Below are 21,899 nucleotides of genomic sequence, written 5' to 3' on the forward strand. Positions count from 1 at the left end.
CAGTTCATGGATCCCCCCATCCCTTCATGGATCCCCCCTTCCCTCCAATCCCAGTTCATGGATCCCCCTTCCCTCCAATCCCAGTTCATGGATCCACCCATCCCTTCATGGATCCCCCCTTCCCTCCAATCCCAGCTCATGGATCCCCCTTCCCTCCAGTCCCAGCTCATGGATCCACCCTTCCCTCCAATCCCAGCTCATGGATCCCCCCTTCCCTCCAATCCCAGCTCATGGATCCCGCTTCCCTCCAATCCCAGCTCATGGATCCCCTCTTCCCTCCGCAGTTTACCAGCAGCAGCAGCCGCCATCCCAATCCTACGGCTACAAGGAGCCGGCGGCTCCGGCCTCCACGCAGCGCAACGCCCCGGCCGGAGGGGGGGTGAGTGCAGCCCCCACCCCTGGGGGGATCCCTCTGTCCTTGGGGAGGGGCTGTGCACCATGTGTCCCCTGGGGCTGTGCCGGTGACCCCAGTGACCCCTGCGTCCCTCGGGAGGGGCTGTGCCAGTGACCCCCCTGTCCCTCAGGGTGTGCCAGTGTCCCCTGGGGTTGTTCAGTGACCCCAGTGTCCCCTGGGGCTGTGCCAGTGACCCCAGTGTCCCCTTGGGCTGTGCCGGTGACCCCTGTGTCCCCTGGGGTTGCTCAGTGACCCCAGTGTTCCCTGGGGTTGCTCAGTGACCCCAGTGTCCCCTGGGGTTGTTCAATGACCCCTGTGTCCCCTGGGGTTGCTCAGTGACCCCAGTGTCCCCTGGGGTTGTTCAATGACCCCTCTGTCTCCTGGGGCTGTGCCAGTGACCCCAGTGTCCCCTGGGGTTGCTCAGCGACCCCTGTGTCCCCTGGGGCTGTGCCAGTGACCCCAGTGTCCCCTGGGGCCGTGCCCCGTGTCCCCACAGAAGCGTTTCCGCGCCGTCTACGACTACAACGCGGCGGACGAGGACGAGGTGTCGTTCCAGGACGGGGACACCATCATCAACGTGCAGCAGATCGACGACGGGTGGATGTACGGCACCGTGGAGCGCACGGGGGACACGGGGATGCTCCCGGCCAACTACGTGGAGGCCATCTGAGCCCGGGGACGCGGCCCGGCCCCGCCCGCGCCCGTGTCCCCTCCCCGCGTGTGCGTCTCTTGTCCCCTCCCCGCCCGCTCCGGCCTCGGAGCCATGTCCCGATGTCCCCTCCGTGTCCGGTTTCTCTTGCCAATTCTGCTTCGGGGTGGCCCCGTGGGGCCTGAGGGGCCGCGCAGGGTGGGGATCAAACCCCTGCGGCTTTCCTGCTCCTGGCTGTCCCTCCTCTCCAGCCCTTTCCCGGCCGGGGGGAGCCGCCGGAGCCGCCGGGATCCCAGAGAAGGGAGGGAGAGGCCAAATTAGGACCAAATTCCCGCTGTGGAGGTGAGGGGTGCTCATCCCGAGGGTGCGGGAATGGGCTGGGAGCTCCCCCTGCTCCGCTCCAGCTCCGGCCCCGGCTCATCCCGGGCTGCTCCCGGCTCGGGCTCATCCTGATGCCGCGGCTGCTCCCGGCTCCCCTGCCCAGCCTCCATTCAATCTTTGTTCCCTTCAGACCTCAAAGCAGGAAAGCACTCAGTTCAAATCTCAAACAAAACCTCTCTCCTCGGGATTCCGAGCTCTGGGCAGCCCTGGGAGCGGCTCTGGCTGCTCCTGCCTCAGGCTCCGGTTGTCCCGATCCCTCCGGAGAAGGAGCAGCCGTGGGGCTTTTCCTGTGAGCTGCTGCTCTGGCTCGAGGGCTGGGGCTGGGATGAGCCCCCCTGGACTGGGATGAGCCCCCCTGGACTGGGATGAGCCCCCCCTGCAGCTCCAGCTCCGTCTGGGCCGGGGTCTGGGGGTTCCCTGGCAAAGCCTTTTCCTCTCACCCAGAATTTTCCTGCTTTTCTCCTGCTGCTGCCGGCTGCTGCCACCACTCTGGGGCCATCCTGGGGGCCCTGTTGTCCCCTGGGTGATGTGGCAGCCCGAGCCGCCCTGCACCTCTCATTCCCAGCGCTGGTGGCAGCTTTTGGGACCACTTTGGGATGGTGTCGTGGACCAAAACGTCAAAGCACATCCCTGTCCCCGTCTCCTCGGGGCTCTGCAGATCCCAGAGCGAGTCGGGGTCGGGAAAAACTGGAACTGAGCAGGGAGGGAGGAGCGGGAACCTCTGCGGGGTGACAGGAGCGGGACCTGGGGGCAGCGGGGATGTCCCCTTGCCGGGCTGCACTGTGGGGTGGGATATTCCCAGCGGGAAGTGCCGCCTTTGCTATTCCCACAGGAAAAGCGGGAATACGAGACCAAAGCGGCTGAGTGAGACATTCCTTGGTTCTGTTGGGGACAACTCCCATCCTCAGGGGGCTGATGGGGCTGGGATTGGGGAGAGCGGGATCAGGGGCAGCGGGAAGGGCAGAGACCCGCCGGGAAAAGGGAATTCCGGCTGCAGTGGGACGGGGGGAGAAGGACAGGGATTCAGGGTGACACCGGAGGGTGGCAGGAGCAGCCAGGATGGGCTGTCCGGGATGGGGATCCCGGCTGGTGCTAAAACAGGGAGCACAAGGGCAGGGAGGATCCACCTCTCCCTGCTAAATCCTCTTCTTAATCACGTTCTTGTCCGGGAATTGGGGGGGAGCATCAATGTGAATAAACCCTTTTTTAACGGACCAAATAACACAGGAAATTCCCTTTTGGGATACAGACCTTTTTTTAATCGTTCCCTTGAAACCGTTGTCCCTAAACTGTCCCCTCTCTTGCCCTGCCCCCTTTCTCCCCTGCCATGGGAAACAAACCTCTTTACTGCTTGATTTCTGCCTTTTCTCTCAACTTATGCACTTTTTTGCCTTTTTTTTTTCATCGCTGAAAAGCACCTAAACCTGTATTTAAAATAAATAAATAAATAAAGGGGGGGGGGGGGGGGGGGGGAAGAAAAAAAATGGAAGAAGAACAATTAAAAAGCTGAAGAATTGCTTCTCATCACGTGTAAAATAGACCTCGTCCATCCCAGCTTCCCCGGTTGCGTCTCAGTGCTGAGCTTAGAACGTGTTTTCCTCGGGATCCGTCGCTTGATTGGGGTTTTGTCCTTGTGTCCTTCCTGGGTTGAGCACCCACCACTATTAAAAATAATAATAATAATAATAATAATGTTATTTGGCCTTTTTATCCAAAAAAAATTTTTAAAACCCACGGAATGGAAAAACCCGACCGATTCTCTTCCCGGTTTACTCGGATCGAAAATAAAAGTTTAATTTTTACCTGCTGATTGTGCTGGCTTTGATTGCGGCCGCTTTTCCGGCCGCTTTTCTGCTTCCTCGGGACCAGGGGAGGCTTCCAGAGCTGGGATTTTCATCTCGCCTGAGGCTGGGACACGCTGGCGTCCCTGGGGATCCGCCTGGGATGCAGCTCCTCGGCTCACCCCCTGCTTTTGGAAAGCTCGGGGATGTGTTTTGGAGCCCGACTGCAGCCAAGGGGTTTCCATGGAGCCCTGGGAATTCAGCAGGTGGGATTTTCAGCAGGGTTTTAAACAGCGGGGGAACAAAAATGTGGCGGGTATGGAGGGAAGGATGTTGTTTATCAACAGCGCCGGTAAAAAAAAGCGAGGAAAACAAAGCAGCTCCGTGCGTGACAAAGGGCGGTGCTGGGGCACCCCGGGAGCACCAAGGAAGGTGGTTCAGGGTCCTGGTGTAGCTTGGCCACGGCCAGCGCTCGTTTTCCCTCCTTTCTCCAAAGGATGGGCCCGTTCCCAGCTCCAAAGGGGGGGGGGGCGGGGGGGGGGCACATCCCCGGGGGCACCCCCTGAAGTGGGGAGCGCTTTGAGAAGGAAGGGGCAGGGGCAGAACAACCCCCCCGCAGGGAGAGCGGCCCGGGCTGAGCCCGGCTGCCCGCCTGTGTTGATCGCTTTATCGCCCTCCTGCCCGCTGCAAAGCGGCTCCATCAGCTCCGGCATCATCTCTGCATCCTGAGCGGAGCGAGCCGCGCTCGGCCGGGGAGGGGAGGACGCAGCGGCGGCTCTGCCCAGCAGCCCTGCCCGGAGCCCTGCCCGGAGCCCTGCCCGGAGCCCTGTCCGGAGCCCTGCCCGGAGCCCTGTCCGGAGCTCGGCAGCCCCTGCCCCGCCGCCGCCTCCTCCCTCCCTCCCTCCCTCCCTCCCTCACCATGCTGGACATTTTCATCCTGATGTTTTTCGCCATCATCGGCCTGGTGATCCTGTCCTACATCATCTACATGCTCTAGAGAGCCGCTGCGGAAGATGCGGCTGAGCAGCAGCCTCGCCACCCGAGCGGCGGCCAGGTGAGCTCCTCGTCCCACCAGGTGTGAATTTCTGGGGAGGAATGCGCGGGGAGGGGGGCGGGGGGCAGATTTGGGGTCGGTGCTTCTGGCTTTGGCTGCCTGGGCTGGAAGGGGGGCAGCGGGGGTGATTTTACACCGGGCCACTCAGCCCCGGCCATTGTGCAGCTGCCGGGCTCTGCCGGCCGGATTGATCAGCCCGCTCGGGTGGCTTCTGTTTCCGAGAGAGGGAGAAACGGAACAGCTCCGGGGAGAAACCGGGCGGGATCCCGGCTGCGTCATTCCTAAGGAGCCAAAGGAGGGTCCCGGGATGAGGGGGGGGCTGCGGCCGCTGCTTCCGCACGGAGCTGCTCCATCCCCGCTGCTCCCGCACGGAGCTGCTCCATCCCCGCGGCTCCGGCACGGAGCTGCTCCATCCCCGCGGCTCCCGCACGGAGCTGCTCCATCCCCGCGGCTCCGGCAGCTCCGGGCCCGGCTCACACCGGCCTCTCCTTTCCCTTTCTCTGCCACAGCCTCTCCTTTCTCTCCCGCAGCCTCCGCCCGGTGCGTGTCCCTCGGAGCCTTCTGGAGCAGCGTTAACCTCTGCGAGCCCAGCGCGGAGCACGGAGCGGCCACGGAGCCGGCGGGGCCGGGGAGGGAATGAGGGGACAGAGGAGGGGACCGCTGTCAGGATCTGGGTTATTCGCGCTGCCAGGACCTGTGTCCTTCCCGCGGTCAGGTCCTGGGATGCTCCCGGTGACGCACGCGGTGTTCCCAGGGGGATGCGAAGGGTCCTGTCCCCCCTTCGTGTCCTGTCCCCCCTTCGTGTCCTGTCCCCTCGGCGCGAGCGCATCCGAGGTCGTTTGGGCTTAATTTTAGGAAATCGCTTCTATTTTTAATGAACAGTGTTCAGGGAGCGGAATAAAGAGGAAGGACATGGCAGAGGGAACATGGCTGCTGGTGTCACTGCGTGGATGGGGATGGGGGACACGCGGCTCCAGGGACAAACTCCGTGAGTGCACAGGGATCCAGGGCATCCCGGGAATGCTGAGAGATTGGGAATCCAGGCTGAGGCACCCCTGTGTCCCCCAACAGTCCCTGGGGAGGGTCCCTGCTCCAGGCAGGGTGGGGTCCCCACCAGCCTCTCCCCTTTGGAGGGTCCCTGAGCATCCCCACTCCTCACTCAGGTCCCTCGGTGGTGTTTGGAGAAGCTCCAGGAGGCCTTGGATGGGAAAAGGAACATCTTTACCACGATGGAAATTTCTGCGGGATGGAAAGAACATTTCAGAGCTTCATTTTCCCTCTGCTTGGAGAGGCCTGGGAAGGTGCTTGGGGCATCAGGAGGATTTTTCTTGTTCTTTTATGAAGCCCTGCATCAATCCCTGACCTCCCACTGCCACTCACGGGCAGCGACTGAAAGTTTTACCCTCCTAGAAGGCAAAATTTTCATATTCCTGGTGTCTCCCAGGGTTTTATAATTTTTTAAGCAACAAACACCTGAAATACCCATAATGGGAAGAACTTTGTGCCCCTTTATCCATGGAACCACCACACAAGAGTGTGAGAGAACGGGATCCAGGGAGAGCAGGAAATGCTGGAATGGGCTGGTGAGACTTTCAGGAGAGGGTGTTCACAGGATAAAAAAAGAGGGATTTCAGAGCCTGGGAATGCTGGATGTGGTCAGTGCTGCCAGTTGAATGCTTGACACTGCGATTTCCTGCCAGTAAAACTCCTGAGAGAAACTCCAAGCTGGGGATTTCATCCCGAGCGTGTTCCTGGAGCCACCCGGAGCGATCCCTCCCACTGAGCCCTGGAGGTGAGGAAACGCTGCTCCCTCGCCCCACCACCAAATATAGCCGGGAATCAGGAGCCTGAAATACTCCGGGAGGAATTTCTGCAGGCATAAGTCATGTTCTCAATAACCTCCCCTGCCGAGGCTGTGAGTGGAGCCGACATCTGCGGGGATGAGGGGAGAGTGAGTAAGGAGGAATGCGTGGAATGGAAACTCCGCTGAGTGTGAAGCCAGGAGCGATCCTTTTCTCTGACTCCCAGGCCCTACAGAGCTGCCAGCTCTGCAGGACAATCCCTTCCTGCACCCCCAAACCGGCCAGCTCCGGGCTGGGAGGCGAGGAGGGGTGGGAAAAGGGATTGGAACCCACAGTTCCAGCAGTTCCAATCTGGCAGCAGAAGGAAAATCACCCTTTTCTCAAGTACCGCCATCCCAGCTGCTCTGGACCTGGACCCTCCTCGGTGTTAAATTGTGAGAGCTGATCCAGGGGGGAACTGGAAAAGGAGGGTGCAGGGCTGGGGTCATTTCCCAGTTCATCCCAAACTGGGCGGGATTGGGCTTCAGGCCTTTGGGAATTTTGATGGAAATGAGGCAAAAACCATCACCAAGCACCGCCCCCCCCCCCCCCCCCGAGCCGCCGGGAGAGCCAGAGCCGGGGCAGTTAATGACAATTAATAAAGCCATCAATAATTGATGAGGAGCCGGCGCTCCGTGCTGACATTCCAGCCCCGCCGGCTGCTCCAGGGAATCAAAGAGCTCCCTTTTCCCGTGTGGCTGCGCTCCCATAAAAGCCCCCCTTGTGCCCGGCTGGAATTTATGGCCACTGCGGCCCCGGGGCCGGGAATGCCCCGGGACACGGCGGGACAGGGACACACAAAGCGCCGGGCTCTGCTCCCTTCTCCTGCTCCCATCTGCCGGGATTATTTATCTGGAGCGATTCCTGAGGATAAAAGGGAGAGACGAGGAGCTGGGCTGGAGATTCCGCCTCGGCGGCTTCCTGGCGGCGTTTTCCCGTCGCTGTTCTCACTCCGAGTGTGTTTTCTCCTCGTATTTTGGGTTCTTTGGGGATCAGTCCGGCCACGTTCGGTTCCCGGAGTAGAAAGTAGAGCCTGGAATTTCTCTCCCTTCAGAAATCACGCACAGCACAACCGCGGCGTTGCAGCGCCCTTAAACATCACCTTCAGCCAGCCAAGGGAAAAAAGGGATGGTCCCAGCATTTTCCAGCAGCTGCCGCGCTCAGGGAAGGTTTCACCTCCGCCATCTACCGGCACCTGCAAAGACCGATGGATGTCCCGGAGTAAAATCCTGCCTGGAATCGTGTATTCCACAAAGGTGTCGAGGATTTTTAGCGCACAAACTTCAGAGCAATTCCCGAGCTGCTCCCAGGTTGTTGCCGATGGGAGCAGGTGGGGGCAGCTGAGATAAATCGGTCCCACTTCAGCTGTTCCCACACTTCCCGAGGTAAATGTGGGAAAAGCTGGTGCTGAAGGAAGCCTGAGAGGTTTGGAAAGGGAACACTGAGGTGGGGAAAGCGGCTCTTCAGTAACCTGGAGGCTGCAAACAGCACACGGAGCGGGAGTGCCTTTTATTGCTGTCACATGGGTTTGTCTGGAAGGCAACAGAGCAGAAAATCAAACCCTTCTCTAAGCAGCAAACACTTATGCATTTAATGAAGCAGAGTTCTAATTTAATGTGGTTAATGGGGATCTTCAACTTGGCTAAATCCTAAAATGCTTCCACAGTTGGTACCTGGGGCAGGGGGAGAGATTGGAAGTTTCTTCTGCTCTATAAAAACCTGGAGATTGAGAGGAAAAAAATGCCTTGGTAGATCAAAGCATTGGGATTGTGCTCAGAAATCACGTTTTGCTGAAGCTGAATGTACAAACTGCACTTCTGTCACAGAGCCTGAGTTAGAGACCCTGGCAAGCTGGAAAAATGCAGCTCCTCAAATCCCGCCCCTGCCTTTCTCCTCCGACTCCCAAGAGAAAACAAATTCAAGAGAGCAGAATGTTTTGGGTTCTGGGCTAAGATAACACGAGCTTCACTCGGTGTCTGCACATCAAATATGGAAACCACGTCGTTTTTATTGTGTGTGCAAACACGCACAGTGGGAAAAGAATGCAGTTGGTGTTCCCAATGGAGAGGCCCCAGCCCTCTTCCCTGGAGGAGCAGAGCACACGGAATGGAATTGCACTCCCCAAGCCCTCCATGAGCTCACTCAGCTGGACTGACACGGGTGGTCCCAACTTGTGCCACTCCAGCTCTTACTGGGACGGGAATTCAAGGAATAATCAGACACTTCTTTGCGAACGTTCAAAGGAAAAGGAAGAGAAATCCAGCAGGAGTGGAGGGAGGGTCCATGGAACTCAGGTGGTGCTGCTGTTGTTGCTCATGGCCAGGTAGAGGATTTCCTTGTGGAAGCTGGCCTGGGCATTCACCAGATGGAACAGGTTCAGGAAGCTGCTGTCCTCCTCGTCCCGCTCCCCTGCCAGGGCACAGAAACCACGGAAAAGGAGGAGTGAAACTGAACTCTGTACCCAGTCCGTCTCTGGAGGTGAATCTTCCCCAGGCAGAGCTCTCAGCAGAGGGAAGCAGCAGCCTGTGCAGTGTGCTGGGATTTAGCAGCAGCCTCTGCCCCTGATGGCAGCACAGCTGGGAGGGAACACAGGAGGATCTCCCGGGTTCCTCCACCAGCCTGGCCACAGACAGACAGCAACAGCTCTGTGTGAGGACAAGGATGAGCTGAGCAGGGTGTTCCTCGCTCCAGCTCAGCTCCACCATCGGCCCTGAGGCTCCAGCAGGGCAGCAGCTGCAGCTGGTGCAGGTTTAGGCTCAGCCCAAAGGGACTTTGGGCTCAGCTTTCTGGTGGAATGGGTTTTAAAATACTCTTGGTTTCACCATCCACGGCACCAGGAATCTCTTAGCAAGAGCAGTAAGTTAAAATAAATATTTCTTCCCAATTATGACACTTGGTTGGTTATTTTTGCTGCCCAGAGAAGCTGTGGCTGCTCCTGGATCCCTGGAAGTGTCCAAGGCCAGGCTGGATGGGGCTTGGAGTAACCTGGGATAGTGGGAGGTGTCCCTGCCCATGGGACTGGATGGGATTTAAGGTCCCTTCCAACCCAAACCATTCCATGATTCTGCTCCAAACCCACCTGCTCCTTGTATTTACTTGGATTTGGATTTGCTTTATGAGGCAGTGAAAGACCTGCCCAGGGATCAGGATCAGGGATGGCAGGAGTGGAATGGGATGAGCTTTGAGGTCCCTTCCAACCTAAATCCTTCTGGGATTCCAGAACTTTACAGATCCAGGTATCACTGCTGCTCTTTTACAGATGGAGAAATGGACTCTGGAGGGGATTTTGGGAAGGAATCCTTCCCTGTGAGGGTGGGCAGGCCCTGGCACAGGATGCCCAGAGCAGCTGTGGCTGCCCCTGGATCCCTGGCAGTGCCCAAGGCCAGGCTGGATGGGACCTGGAGCAGCCTGGGGGAGTGGGAGGTGTCCCTGCCCATGGCAGGGGTGGGATGGGATGAGCTTTAAGGTCCCTTCCAACCCAAACCAGTCTGGAATTCTGTGGTTTTATGTTATCAAACCCCTCAGGCTCCCTGCCTGGGGAGGGAGGGAAGGCCAGGCTGTTCCTGGGTGCTGTGGGCAGCTCCAGAACCTGATGCAGGAGCTGGTCCAGGCCCACGGGCCGAGCCTTACCGGCCAGCACTGCCTGCAGCATGTCCATGAGCATGTGAGCAAAGGTGTTCTCCAGGCACTGCAGGAAGTTGTTTCTCTCCCAGGGGGTGCTGAAAACCCTGCAGACCTTCTGCATCATTTTCACTGCCCAGTCCATGCAGTACAGGTCCTTCTCACACACCTGGAGGGCAAAGGAAGGATTAAAACCACACCTTTTATGATGCAAGATCAAATCTTAGCATTCACTATTGGCTCTGGATCAGTTGTGCCACAGCCTGGAAAATCAGGGGTTGTGACAAGGACACAGAGGTGGGATAGATTTTAAAACACTCTTGGTTTCACCATCCATGGCACCAGGAATCTCTTAGCAAGAGAAGCAATTTAAAATAAATATTTCTTCCCAATTATGACACTTGATTGGTTATTTTTGCTGCCCAGAGCAGCTGTGGATCCCTGGCAGTGTCCAAGGCCAGCTGAATTCTGGGAATTCTGAACCTTTTGCTGGTGGTGCTTCTCCCTCAAGGCTTGCTGCACAGGGAGCAGAGAGGGTGGAAGAGCACCCAGCTTCTGGCTGGATTTATTCCTGGTGTGTCGGAGAGGGTGGGGAAGATTTTCCAGCCTGAGACAGCAAATTTGGGGGTAAAGAGGCTGTGCTGAGTTGTACTCACCAGGGCCATGAAGACCATGAGCCTGGCCAGCTCCGCAGCTCTGCCATTCACAGCTTTGCTGGCCAGGAAGGTGAAGCAGATGCTGTTCCCACTCAGGAGGAGAAGCCGAGCGTTGTTCTCCATCAGCCACTCCTGGGGAATCACTTTGTAATGATGGAGAGAGAGAGGATTTCAGTCACTTCTGAGCAAAAAGAGGAGCAGTGAAACGGCACAAATAATCCCTGCCAGCAACAATCAGAGCTCTCCACACCAACTCTGTGACACAACCTCAGCCAAAACTCTCAGTGTAGCTGTTAAAACTGCTCCGGAGAATTTGGCCTGAGCAAACTCCGCATTTGGACAATGTTTCCTCAATAATTCAAGGCAAGATTTGAGTTTTAAAGGTCTCCATGGATTCTTAAAAGACTTCTCCATGGGGAAAGACAGCCTGGATGTGTAAGGGACTTTCTCTCATCACCAGTGTGGTGACTTTTCCAACCAAGGCACAGCTACTGCGAGGAATTTTGTGGCACAGAGCTGGATTTGGAGGACGTGAGGATCTGTAATCCCATGGATTAATGATAAAGGCAAAACCACACCTGACAGCTCATCCACAAGACTGATAACATCATCTGCTGTCCATTCTCTAGCTTCTGTGCCATACAGCAGCTTAATTGCATCAGCTAAACCCTTCAGACTGGTCTCATCTGTCGGTCCTTCTATCATTTTCTGCCAGACCACGTGTCCTGAGCGATATATCAATCACAACTGCTAGTAAGTGACATTTATTAAACAAGAAAGTTGCTAAACTGAGCCTCACAGCAGGGGCAGAGGAGGGGAATTCAGGTGACACCACCGAGGCTTTGTGATTCTTTCCCATCTGTCATTTTAGTGGGAGTTGCAGCGTGAGCCAAACTTAAAGAAACCCAGGTTTAATAATTAAGTGAGGAAACGTGTTTTCCGTCAGGGAAATGGGTGCTTCTTGGAGATGGATTTAAGTCTACTCCAAGCAGGAGAGAATAGAGGAACAGAAGTGCCATTTAATCTCTTCACTTGAATTGTAACTTATAACTCTGTGTGTGTGTATTTGATGTATTTTATGTGTGTTAGTGATGTCTGCTTGAGCAGAACAATTTTTTCCTAGGCAATTCAATGGCTTCACACTGACAGAGGGCAGGTTTAGATTGGGTTTTAGCAAGGAATTCCTTCCCTTTCTTCCTTTCCAGAGGGCGGGGAGGGGCTGGAATGGAATTCCCAGAGCAGCTGTGGCTGCCCCTGGATCCCTGGAAGTGTCCCAGGACAAGCTGGACAGGGCTGGGAGCACCCTGGGCTAGTGGAACATGTCCCTGCCCATGGCAGGGGTGGCACTGGATGGGCTTTAAACTCCCTTCCAACCCAACCCATTCCACGACTCCATTATTCCAATACAACCACATCTTTGGGGGTTTTCCTGCAAGAAAATCTCCTCCCCGGGGCCCACCCTTTGCGCTCACCATCGAGGGACGACACGGGCCCGAAGATGATGTAGAGCAGGCGGGCCTGGTTGACCATGGGCCAGGGCTTGAGGATGCGCGTGAGCCAGAAGGCGGAGTCGCTGCGGTGGCTCCCGGGCGACAGCAGCACCCCCCGGCAGTAGAGGCGGATCCGCAGCTCCAGCCTGCGGGCACTGCCTGGGAAACGGGCTGGGCTCAGCAATTCCTGAGCCTCCCTCCGTTCAAAGCATCGCTTCTTCATAGCAAGGGAAAGGGGGGCGGGTTCTTAACGTGTTTAATTCGGTTTTCATCTCTTGCTGCCTGAATTTGGCTGGTTTTGGTGCTTTGCCCCAGTTCATGTGGTGGCATCTGTGGATGCACCCTCTGGGATCCTCCACAAGCTGTGGGGTTTGGTTTCTGGGTTTTGGCGATATTGGAAGGGTGAGATGGCTGTGGGTGAAGTGTTCCACAGAAATTCCCTGTTCTGTGTTGGGAAATGGGAGAATTTCTTGGGAGGCGTTTGTGCCGTCAGTGTTGGGGTTCAGAAATGTTAAACCTCGCTTTTTGCTGCATCATTTTCTTTCTGAGTGGGCTCCTTTCCCATTGATTTCACTGTTGTAGGGTAGGAAAGATTCAAATCCATGATGTAGAGACACAACTGATGACTTGGATTGATAATGCAATGATTTAAAAAACCCCTAAAGGCCTCTCAAGACAAATCTCTTCACTGCAGAGACAAAGGCTCTTGGTGAAGGGAAAACAGCTGTGTCCATCGAGATGAAGGCCAAGAACTCGCTGTAGGATGCCCACAGAACACACAGCAGAGTCAGGAACCCCCTCAGTCCCACCCACATTCTGTTTGCAGCAATCAGGAGCCATTTCCTGCCCTCTCCGTGCTGGCACATTTTGGGTTTTTGGGACTGCTGGCTGCTCTGAGTTACCTGGTTTGCTGCTGACGACTGTCTGCACTTTCCTGGCTAAGTTGCTCAGCTCCCAGAGGAAGTTAAACACCCGGTGGCACTCGAGCTCATCCCAGCCTGCTGTCAGGATCTGGAGGGGAGGGAAAATGGGGTGAAAACGAGGAGATTGAGCAGAAATTCGGTTCACAGTGCCAGTGCTCACAGCAGATAAACACAATTGGTCCTGCAGGTTCTCAGGAGAGGGAGGGAAGGGTTGTACCTGAGTGAGGTGCCTGAGGAGGGCAGGGAAGGCATTGCCTGCCTCAGGCGGTGCTTAGGGCCTTGATACTGAAATTGGCCAGAAAAGAAACTTTCTAACAAAATTTGAAGCATTGGAAAGCAGGGATTCGTCAGCCTGATGCCTCCCAGAACTAAAAGCTGCTGAGGGTGTTCCAAAATCTGATTTGTGAATCTTAAGTGGAAGGTATTTGCTACAAAATGTCCCTGCACCAATAATCACCTGCTCTGCTAAGAGACGATTTTAATTTTAAAGTTTTTTTACATTAATTTTAAGCTACCACAAACAGAAACTGTTCTGACCTCTGATGTGTGGAGCCATTTCCCTTGAAACGAAAGCATCTCTGCTCTTGGCCTGTGAATTTGGAGCTGTGTGATAAAACACTCCCCTTCTCCCCTCCTTAAGTAATAAATTGCTAATCAAAACCCAGACTGGTTGGGAAAGAAATCCAGGCCAAGGAATCCTCAGGAGTCAAATCAGCAACTTGCAGCACCAGAAAGAAAACTCAGGAACTGTGTGAATAACCACCACCCCCCTCCCCTACACCCCAAACCAGCTCATACTTCTAAAAACCTTGCAAGACACAGATGAATTTAGAAAACTGCCTTAATTTTCTGTCCATGGGGATACTGTACCTGTAAGAACACCCCATAGCACTGTAACCCCAGGCAGTGCAGGGGACTGGCACAACCATTCAGCTTGAAACAGGAAACCTGCAAGTGCAAACAGCAGTGGTTTGTCCTCGTGGACCACGAGTTCATTGCTGTGATTGAAAATTCTCTGTGCTCCTTGTGTCCCTCAAAGCAGAGAGGTTCGGAAGGATTCCCTCCCCTCCTTGTGTGAGTTTTGGGAATGTTATGGAAATGAGTTGTTGGAATGAGTTGTGGTAGCTGCTTTAGGGTTTAGCATTGAGTCAAAACTGTGGGTGTATAAAAGGGTTTGGAGAAGAAAAATCTGATTTTTTCCAATCTGGGGAGGAAAAACCTTATTTTCAGGGAGGGAAATTTCCATGAAGGGCTGTGCAGAGCTTTAGTAGCCCATGAGATGATGAGGAGCTGAGAACCACCAGCCTGGGAAGGTGGGGTCTCAGTGGAACAGCCTCCAACATGCTGGAGTTTGGTACCGATATTATGAAGAGACTGATTCCAAATTAATAAATTGATTATTCAGTGGTGATAAACTCCAGCAAAGATTCACAGAATCACAGAATTAACGAGGCTGGAAAAGAACTTTGAGGACATAAAGTCCAACCTATGACCTAACCCCACCTCATCAACTAAACCATGGCACCGAGTGCCACACGCAGCCTTTTGTTAAACACCTCCAGGGACAGTGCCCACCTCCCTGGGCAGCCCATCCCAGTGCCCAATCACTCTATGAAGAATTTTTTCCTCATGTCCAGCCTAAACCTCCCCTGGCACAGCTTAAGGCCATGTCCTCTTGTCCTGGTGTCACTGGAGACCAACCCAGAGGAAATGACCTTGTGGAAATAGAGTTGTAAGCACAAAGGGCAGTGAGGAATGCTGCTGGAAGGAAGGTGGACTTACACCTGAGAGTATTTTGTGCACATCCCCTCGAGTACTTACCCCTGAGAGCACCTTGTGCACGTACTTGAGCCTGTCCCTGGTGGGCAACAGCAGGGTGCACCTCTTGAGCAGCAGCCCTGGGGCAGAGGGGTCAAACACACACAGCTCTGGGGATGCTCAGACACCGCTGGAGCATCCTCAGGAAATAAATACAGCCTGAAAATGCAGGCACAGAGAAAAAGCTGCTACTCCAAGGTGAAAGGAGCAGTGGTTTGTGTTTGGAGTAGGGGCAGCAAGGCCATCTTTCCCCAGAGGAATGTTTTCAGGGAGTTTCCAGCTTCCTGCACCCACTGTAACTTGTTTATGGTGTTGTTTAAAGCCCCCGTTACTCACAGTTGGAGCTGGATTGAAATGACTGCATTGGTTTGGGAATTACAGCTGTTCAAAATACTGCACAGAAATGTGAACTTGTTGCACCTCTTCTAAAAGCACCCTGGGGGAAAGCTGGTTTTCCCCTTACATCATCCCCAAGTTTTTTTCAGGATAGCCACATGTTCTAAAAAGCAAATATTCTGGATTTTCCTAGTGTAAAACGTAGCAGAGAGGGAAATTTCTTTTCCTATACAGGCATGGTTGGGATGTCAGAGTCTGGAGCTCGTTATCCCAGGGAACAGCTGGTTGTTGAGCAGAATTCCTTCCACACTCCTGATAAAAACTGGGTTAACAGCTTGCACTCAAAGCCTTTCACCAGAATAAAATATATATATATATATATATATGCTGCTTGTTAATTAATCAAGGAATCCACTGAAAAGCTTGGAGCTTCCCAGGGAGAAAGAGAAAAAAAAAAAAAAAAAAGGAGATTTTTCTCCAGAAAAAAATCCCACCCTAAAAATACATCCTTTTTTTTTTTTTTCCCAAGGTCAGAAAGTACTTTGTGGATTTACTGTGATTCTGAAGTGACTCTTCCCTCCCTCAGAGCGTGTCAGCATTCCTGCACGACAGCCATAATTTATTCATCAGCCTCGGATGTGCTCCAGAGCTCAGCCAAGTCCATTTTTTATTGACTAGATCAGACTTTGGAGAGCACTCCCCGAGGAGCAGCTGTTAGGACAGCTTAGCTGCACTCCAGGATGGAGCCACCCGTGAGGGGAAAACCCGTGGAGTGAGAAAAGGCTCGAGCAAAAGGTGCTTTTTGACTCCAGCTTTTTCCTGCTGCAATGTAAATATTGATTTTGCAGCCAGCCCTACCAGAGACGCTCCCCTGAGCCTCCCACCGTGACACAACCGCAGCCAATGGTTTTGTGTTTTGAAAAGGTTGTGTTTGACTCCTCCAGCTCCTGCAGGGGTGGGTTCACACCTACATTTGAATAACAAGGTGCCATTTTGGGTGAGATTATTACAAAGCCCAAACTGATTCTGATTTTTATTTTTTTTTAAGGATTTCTAGGTTTCAGGCTTCATTTTAAAAAGGAAAGACTAAGATTAATTTTAAAAGGTATTTTAAGATAGCTCAAAACATCCATGGTTTGCTTACCGCAGGTTTTCGTTCTGAATTATTTTAACAGCTCTCCTTTACCTTGTGTGAGCTGATGTTTTAATGCCTTTATTTAATGCCTTTAAGGCCTTCATTTAATGTCTTTAATGCCTTTACTTAATGTCTTTAAGGTCTCTATTTAATATCTTTAATGCCTTTACTTAATGTCTGCAGTTCAACCCATATTTACAATTCTCCCTCTAACCCTGGCATTTATTTCTCTGTCAAACACACATTTTTTTATCAGACAGGGAACAGTAAATATGGACCCACTGATGTTTTAATTTCATTTCCTCCCCTGACAGAAGGATGTAGAGCGAATCAGAACCAACGTGCTTTAAAAACGAGCAAGGCAGCCGGTGTTGGTCACTCCGGAGTTAGGCTGGGCTTAAGGGCTGCATTTCCCAGCCTGAGGAATGTGAGCTGCTCCAAAGGGAGACCCCGCGGGCTGAGCAGCCGCATTCCTTTGGCTGCCCGGGGCCTGGGAGCCTCGGTTCCCTCTGCGCTTCTCAGCGCCGGGTTCCAAACAGAGGGAATTTGGAAACACCTCCTCCTGCAAGCTGATCCTCTGCCTGTTCTCTGGAAAAAGGACACCCAGAGGAGGCAGGACACGCAGGGTTTTTTCCATAACTCAGAGGTTTTGGAAGGATTTCAGGCAATTCCTCGGTGTGGGAAGGGATTGTTTGGCTCCTCGTTCTGCACGGAGGATTTGGGCCACATCCTCAGCGTTTCTCTGTTAACGCACACACCAGGAGAAAGCTTTTGAGTGAGTTTTGCTCTCACCTAGAGATTTGTAGTGCTCCAGAATGGAGGCTCCTTCTTTCCTGCCAGGGAGTTCGAGGTTGTGGAAGTCCTGCAGCAGGAGCCGGCGGGTCCCTGACGAGGTGGAGATGTAATTAATCAGGCGGCTGCTGATGGTTTTGGACACCATGCTCAGCATGCTGATGTCCTTCACTGGAAAAGCAAAGCCCAGGACACTCCTAAATCCCTACTGCAAGGGAAAATGCTGATCACGAGTCAATAACTTCTTCTGACTTCAAAAACAGGCCAAGAAATGAGATTTATAAATAAAACAAAAATTAATTACTGTTGATCTCCTTTGCCAGCAAACTGGAGTAATTAGGAACTGACAGATCTAAGGAATAATTTTCACATTTGATAAGCAAAACCCAACTTCAAATAGATTGTAACCATCATTGAAATTTTGGTCAGTTGTTTTCCCATGCTTAAAAGCTGAAAATTCAGCGTTAAAGCCACATAAAATGACTTTAACTGCTTAAAAGCGACAGCATTTTGAATGCTAAAGCTTTGTAGATGAAAAAAAAAAAATCGATGGTAATTTTCAGATGTTGAGGTTTCTGATCAACTCCTCACCTGAGAGATAATTCAACATCATTTGGAAGATCTCTAAGGGAAGGGTTTGGAAATCCCCCAGTGCTGACAGAGCCTGGCAGTCCCTGCCCGGGGTGTGGCAGGAGCGGCGGCTGCTCCGCCTCTGTTTCTGCCCGAGGGTCGAGGTGCAGCTGCTCCCTGCGCTCGAGGTCATTGTTCCGGTGTTCCCATCAATTTAACCTGGAGGAAAAAAAAAACCCAAAAAATATTAAAGTCTGATTTTCTGAGGAGGAAAAGGCTCCCAGGATGAGGCTGAGAGGAAATTACTCCCTTGGAGACACAGAGAGTGTGAAAATCTCGTCTGTGCGTAGGATAAGCTGCTTGGATTCAGGGCAGTGAAAGCGATTTGCTCAATAACTTTTAGTACATAAGGAATGAAATGTGTTCTAGCTAATAATTTATGTGTTGAAAAGTATAAATAATGTCTGGGGGAATGCAGGATTCAGCTGATTTTGGAGGAGGAAAAGACAAAAGCACTGGGGGCACATCTGAGGGGGCAGACACAGCAAGGGAGGAAAACAGCTCTGAAAGGGAATTCTTGGGGAATTACATGTGAGGGTACAAGCTACAGTAATTAACAACATCGTTTTAATTTGTCACACTAATTATTCAACAGAACACCGAAGTTACAGGGCTGTTATTGAAAGGATCATCACCGCTCCTTTAGGGTGATAATTACTGATACGTGTGCTTGTGTGGGACCAAATCAAAGATTAAAAGCACCAAAGTGATGCTTCAAACCCTTCTTTTCCTGCAGCACTGAGCTGGTGCAAGGCTTAATTTAATATAATGTCTCTATGTGTGATATAAAAAGAAATGGTACAGTATTGCCCCGTGAAAATGTCCGTGCCTCAGGCTTTTCCAAAATCACAGGGGGCTGAAAACGAGCTTTGAAAGAATCAATAAATCGGATTATTTCGTTTACCTTCTGGGTTTTGAGTCCCTAGAACAGCCACACTTCACAATGTCAGGCAACACTGGGAGCCGGGGACTCACTGTGTCTTAAATTTATGTTCTAACTGAGATTTTTCACACTGCTCCTTGATTCCAGCAGCTGAGGCTCCGGGGGGATTGCCAAGGAGGAGAACGAGCGCCGCAGGATAATTCCAGGAGCTGGCAGCGCTGGCTGGAACATCCCTGGAGCCGGTCCAAGCTGCAGTGCAACATCCCAGCCACCAGCAGTGGGAAATTCTCCCGGAGAATAGACCCCATTGTTCCCGGGATTACAAATTTACAAAATTACAGACAACAAGCTCCAAACATCCTCCCTGTTTATTACAAAATCACTCCAGCCAGACTCTCTGATATTCCACGGAGGAGAAATGGCCTCGTCCACAATGGGGGCTCTGTTTGTGCTGAGGAATCGGGGCATTTTGGGAAAAGTGCTACACGCGGGGCTGGCCGGCTCTGGGGAGGCTTGGAATTGTACGTTTAAGGAGTTTTTTACTTCGCTGGGAGCATTTTTAATTTAGCTATAGGATATTTCTGGCTTGCTAAAGCAGCTGAAAACTTTCGCAGGGCTTGTGAGCAAATGTAAGTGCTGCTAAAATTAGTGGGTTTAGGATTTGAGGAGGAAAAATTGACATAACACCTTTAAGAAAAAGTCACCTATAGATAAAATTCTATTGAAAATGCTTATCTTCTAAAAGCAAGGAATTTTGCACAGAGAATTGTGCATTCCCTATAAATTCCTTGTGGACCACATAAAAATCAGCCCATTCCCTGTTTATAACCAGCACCACCAAACTTGGCTGAATCTGGTGCAGATTTCTGATCCAGGCTTTAGAAATAAAGTTGCAATCCTATGACACTTTCTTCTCTTCCCACTCTCTCCTTTCTGTCTGGAGCTGTGGGGATTTGTGGGATCTTTCAGTGGTTTTTTAAAAAATCTTACCTTGGGTCTCCAGTTGGGGAAGGAAAAATACTTGGCCACCAGCGAGGTTTTTGGGAAGTATTTGTCTAATATTTGTCTCTTTCTGTCCAACCTGGTTGAAGTTAAATGGATTGTTGCTGTTCTAATGCAGAGCAGAGCTAGATAAAATTAATGTAAATAAAAATGAGTGCAAACAGCCAGTTTTAAAGCCTTTCCTGAAAGCTCCCGTTTGCTTCCTCTTTGACTTAACGTGGTTTTTTTATTTCTTAGGGAGTTGAGCCAGAGCGGGGCAATGGGCTGTGCATCTCCATCTGCTGCTGGGACACCAGTGTTTGGAGAACTGCTTAATCCACACTGGAAATTGAAAGGTAAATGTTAAATATTTAACAAGCTAAACTCAAAACCTTAGCTAAGAAGGGTCATCTTATTTGTTGCTATAAACTAATTTGTTTACAAGGCCAAAAGCATCAACTTCCACCCATGTTGCCCTTAAGCAGTCGCTAAACTCCTGCTAATGGATGCACTTTAGTCCTGATATTTCTCGGAGCCCTGTGTTAGCATTTGGCAAACATTTATTGCAAAAGGGTGTTTACTTTGGAGATTGGTTTGGGATGTTTCCCTTTCCCTTCCTCATCACCACGAGCATAAACGCAGTGGCTTTGAATATTAACTCCATGGGGGTTTTCATTTGTTTTTCCCCGATTTTCTCTTGTCCTTTGTCGTATAAAAATAAAATAAAATGGAGTGGAAGAAAATAGGATAACATAAAATAATAATTTTCGAGTACAAGCCTAAGTGGGGGATGACAAACCTTAGAGCAATGAGTGCACCCATGGAGTTACCTTAATACTTGTTACCCCTAACCTACACTGAAATTTTTTGTTTAAAAAAAGTGGTTTTATTTATTATAAAGGCTCTGTGTAAGATTGATGGTGCAAATCGGTCCCAAAACCACCTAAATTGGAGAATAATGTGAGTACAAAGCAGAGCTGAGGGTTCCTGGCCTTGTTGCTGGTGGTGGCCGGGTTGTGGTGTGAGGGGGCTGGCTCCCAACAGAGAGGAGAAACACTAAAAAGAGCTTCTTTTTCCCTCATTCCAGCCTGGATTTGCTCCTCAGGCTTCAATATTTGATGAAATGGGTTATTTTTGGCCTTTTACCTGCGTTTTCGGGTCAGATTCAGACGAGCTATGACCTTTAGGCCAAAGGATGGGCCAGGCTGTGGCTTCCGCCATGGCTCCTCTCCCTCCAACCTATCAAAATTCGTGGCTAAAGGGCTGAAATGGGGGCCCTGCACCCCAAAACCTACATAAAATTAATAGAGAGTGTCTCACAGTTGATGGTACTCACATAAAACAGTGTATCAGCTGCTTTTTCCCTCAGGGAAACCCCATCTCCACAAACACCCCCGGCCGGACGCCCTCAGGGAGCTCTGAGGGAGCAGCAGGGGATGGGGGAGTCGGGTCACCAAACCCCGTGTCCCTGAGGGGGAAAGAAACCCCAAACCCCCATTTTTAAATGATTATTATTTAAATTCAACTCTTTAAAGCCTTATTTCAGTCAAATGTTGTTACCTATTGGGGTCAAAAGGGGTTCTGGTTGTAGAAGCAGAGGCGGGTGCGTACAGGCAGCACAGCTGTGTTTGGGAGCCTCAGCCGGGAGCACGAATGTTGGCAAATACTAAAAACCAACCCAGTAAGTTTCGATTTGGTAGTCGTCAATGTGGCCACAGACGCGCTGGAGGGGGGAAATGATTACAGACAACAACAGCGCGTTCTCCCAGCGGTGTTTCCTTAGTGCTATTGGCAACTTGGCCCCTTTTTTAGGTGAATTTATGCGAATTTTGGGCAATAACGACTTTTCCCGCCTTTTCGCCCGCGGCCCCTTTCGGCGCGCGGGGCGGGCGGGGGGGGGGGGGTGGGGCGCGAGCGGCGCGCGCGGCTTTTCCCGCCCGCGCTGTCCCCGCCCATCTCATGAATATTTAAATTAGGCTCTCGCCTCCCTCCATAATGGCAAGCCCGTCCCGCGCCCCGTGGCGTCACGCCTCCCTCATGAATAATCAATGAGCGAGCTGATCTTTCATGGCGGGAGGGTCCGGCTGGGCGAGGGGACATCGAGGGTCCCAGGGGCGATGTGGTGTCCTCAGGCCAGGGCTGGCCAGGCCCCGCGGGTGGGTGGGTGCGAGGGGTGTGGTGTGGTGGGGTAGGGCAGGTGTGAGCCCGTCCTGGGCTGGGGAGGCTCAGGTGTGTGGGATGGCACAGGTGTGGGGTACCATGGGTGTGGGGTAGCGCAGGGATGGGGTGCCACAGGTGTGGGGTACCGGTGGGTTTTGGGGTATCACAGGTGTGGGGTACCATGGGTGTGGGGTAGGGCAGGGATGGGGTGCCACAGGTGTGGGGTACCAGTGGGTTTTGGGATATTACAGGTGTGGGGTACCGGTGGGTTCTGGGGTATCACAGGTATGGGATACCAGTGAGTTTTGGGGTATCACAGGTATGGGATACCGGTGGGTTTTGGGATATCACAGGTGTGGGGTACCAGTGGGTTT

At 52.4% G+C, this 21,899-nt stretch overlaps 2 protein-coding genes across 5 annotated transcripts; one reads left to right on the forward strand and one right to left on the reverse strand.

The window, feature by feature from the left end:
• Positions 1-134: 134 nt before the first annotated feature.
• On the forward strand, positions 135-5,184 carry LOC121672464 (LIM and SH3 domain protein 1-like). 4 transcript variants are annotated; one of them, XR_006018881.1, is made up of 4 exons: positions 137-379; positions 891-3,471; positions 3,898-4,280; positions 4,790-5,184. XR_006018881.1 is itself a non-coding variant. In XM_042045118.1 (2 exons), exons 1-2 carry the CDS (start codon positions 200-202, stop codon positions 1,062-1,064), a joined length of 354 nt encoding a protein of 117 aa, XP_041901052.1. In that variant the 5' UTR covers positions 135-199; the 3' UTR covers positions 1,065-3,226. The 4 variants fall into 4 exon arrangements, 1 of the variants encoding a protein (XP_041901052.1); XR_006018882.1 differs by having other exon boundaries at positions 3,898-4,259; positions 4,769-5,184; XR_006018880.1 differs by having other exon boundaries at positions 148-379; positions 4,203-4,259.
• A 2,410-nt stretch (positions 5,185-7,594) lies between these two features.
• LOC121672463 (F-box only protein 47-like) lies at positions 7,595-17,692 on the reverse strand. The gene is made up of 10 exons (XM_042045117.1): positions 17,463-17,692; positions 16,872-17,042; positions 14,612-14,688; positions 13,661-13,738; positions 12,770-12,878; positions 11,850-12,026; positions 10,956-11,102; positions 10,378-10,520; positions 9,731-9,890; positions 7,595-8,509 (listed from the first exon to the last, which is right to left on the reverse strand). Exons 1-10 carry the CDS (start codon positions 17,632-17,634, stop codon positions 8,391-8,393), a joined length of 1,353 nt encoding a protein of 450 aa, XP_041901051.1. The 5' UTR covers positions 17,635-17,692; the 3' UTR covers positions 7,595-8,390.
• Positions 17,693-21,899: the final 4,207 nt, after the last annotated feature.

This window comes from Corvus kubaryi, unplaced genomic scaffold (assembly GCF_017639235.1).
Source record: "Corvus kubaryi isolate FWS band 111438036 unplaced genomic scaffold, C.kubaryi_AGA036_p1.0 62260, whole genome shotgun sequence".
Classification (NCBI taxonomy): Eukaryota; Metazoa; Chordata; class Aves; order Passeriformes; family Corvidae; genus Corvus; species Corvus kubaryi.

Bases quoted from the DNA above. Each gene is read 5' to 3' on its own strand.
- LOC121672463 (XM_042045117.1), bottom strand. From the start codon at position 17,634: ATGACCTCGAGCGCAGGGAGCAGCTGCACCTCGACCCTCGGGCAGAAA. The intron at 13,739-14,611 runs GTAAGTACTCGA...TTGCACTTGCAG, and splicing joins TGCACAAGGTGCTCTCAGGG to GTTTCCTGTTTCAAGCTGAA. The intron at 8,510-9,730 runs GTAAGGCTCGGC...GTGCCCTGGCAG, and splicing joins GCTGCAGGCAGTGCTGGCCG to GGGAGCGGGACGAGGAGGAC.
- LOC121672464 (XM_042045118.1), top strand. From the start codon at position 200: ATGGATCCCCCCTTCCCTCCAATCCCAGCTCATGGATCCCGCTTCCCT. The intron at 380-890 runs GTGAGTGCAGCC...GTGTCCCCACAG, and splicing joins ACGCCCCGGCCGGAGGGGGG to AAGCGTTTCCGCGCCGTCTA.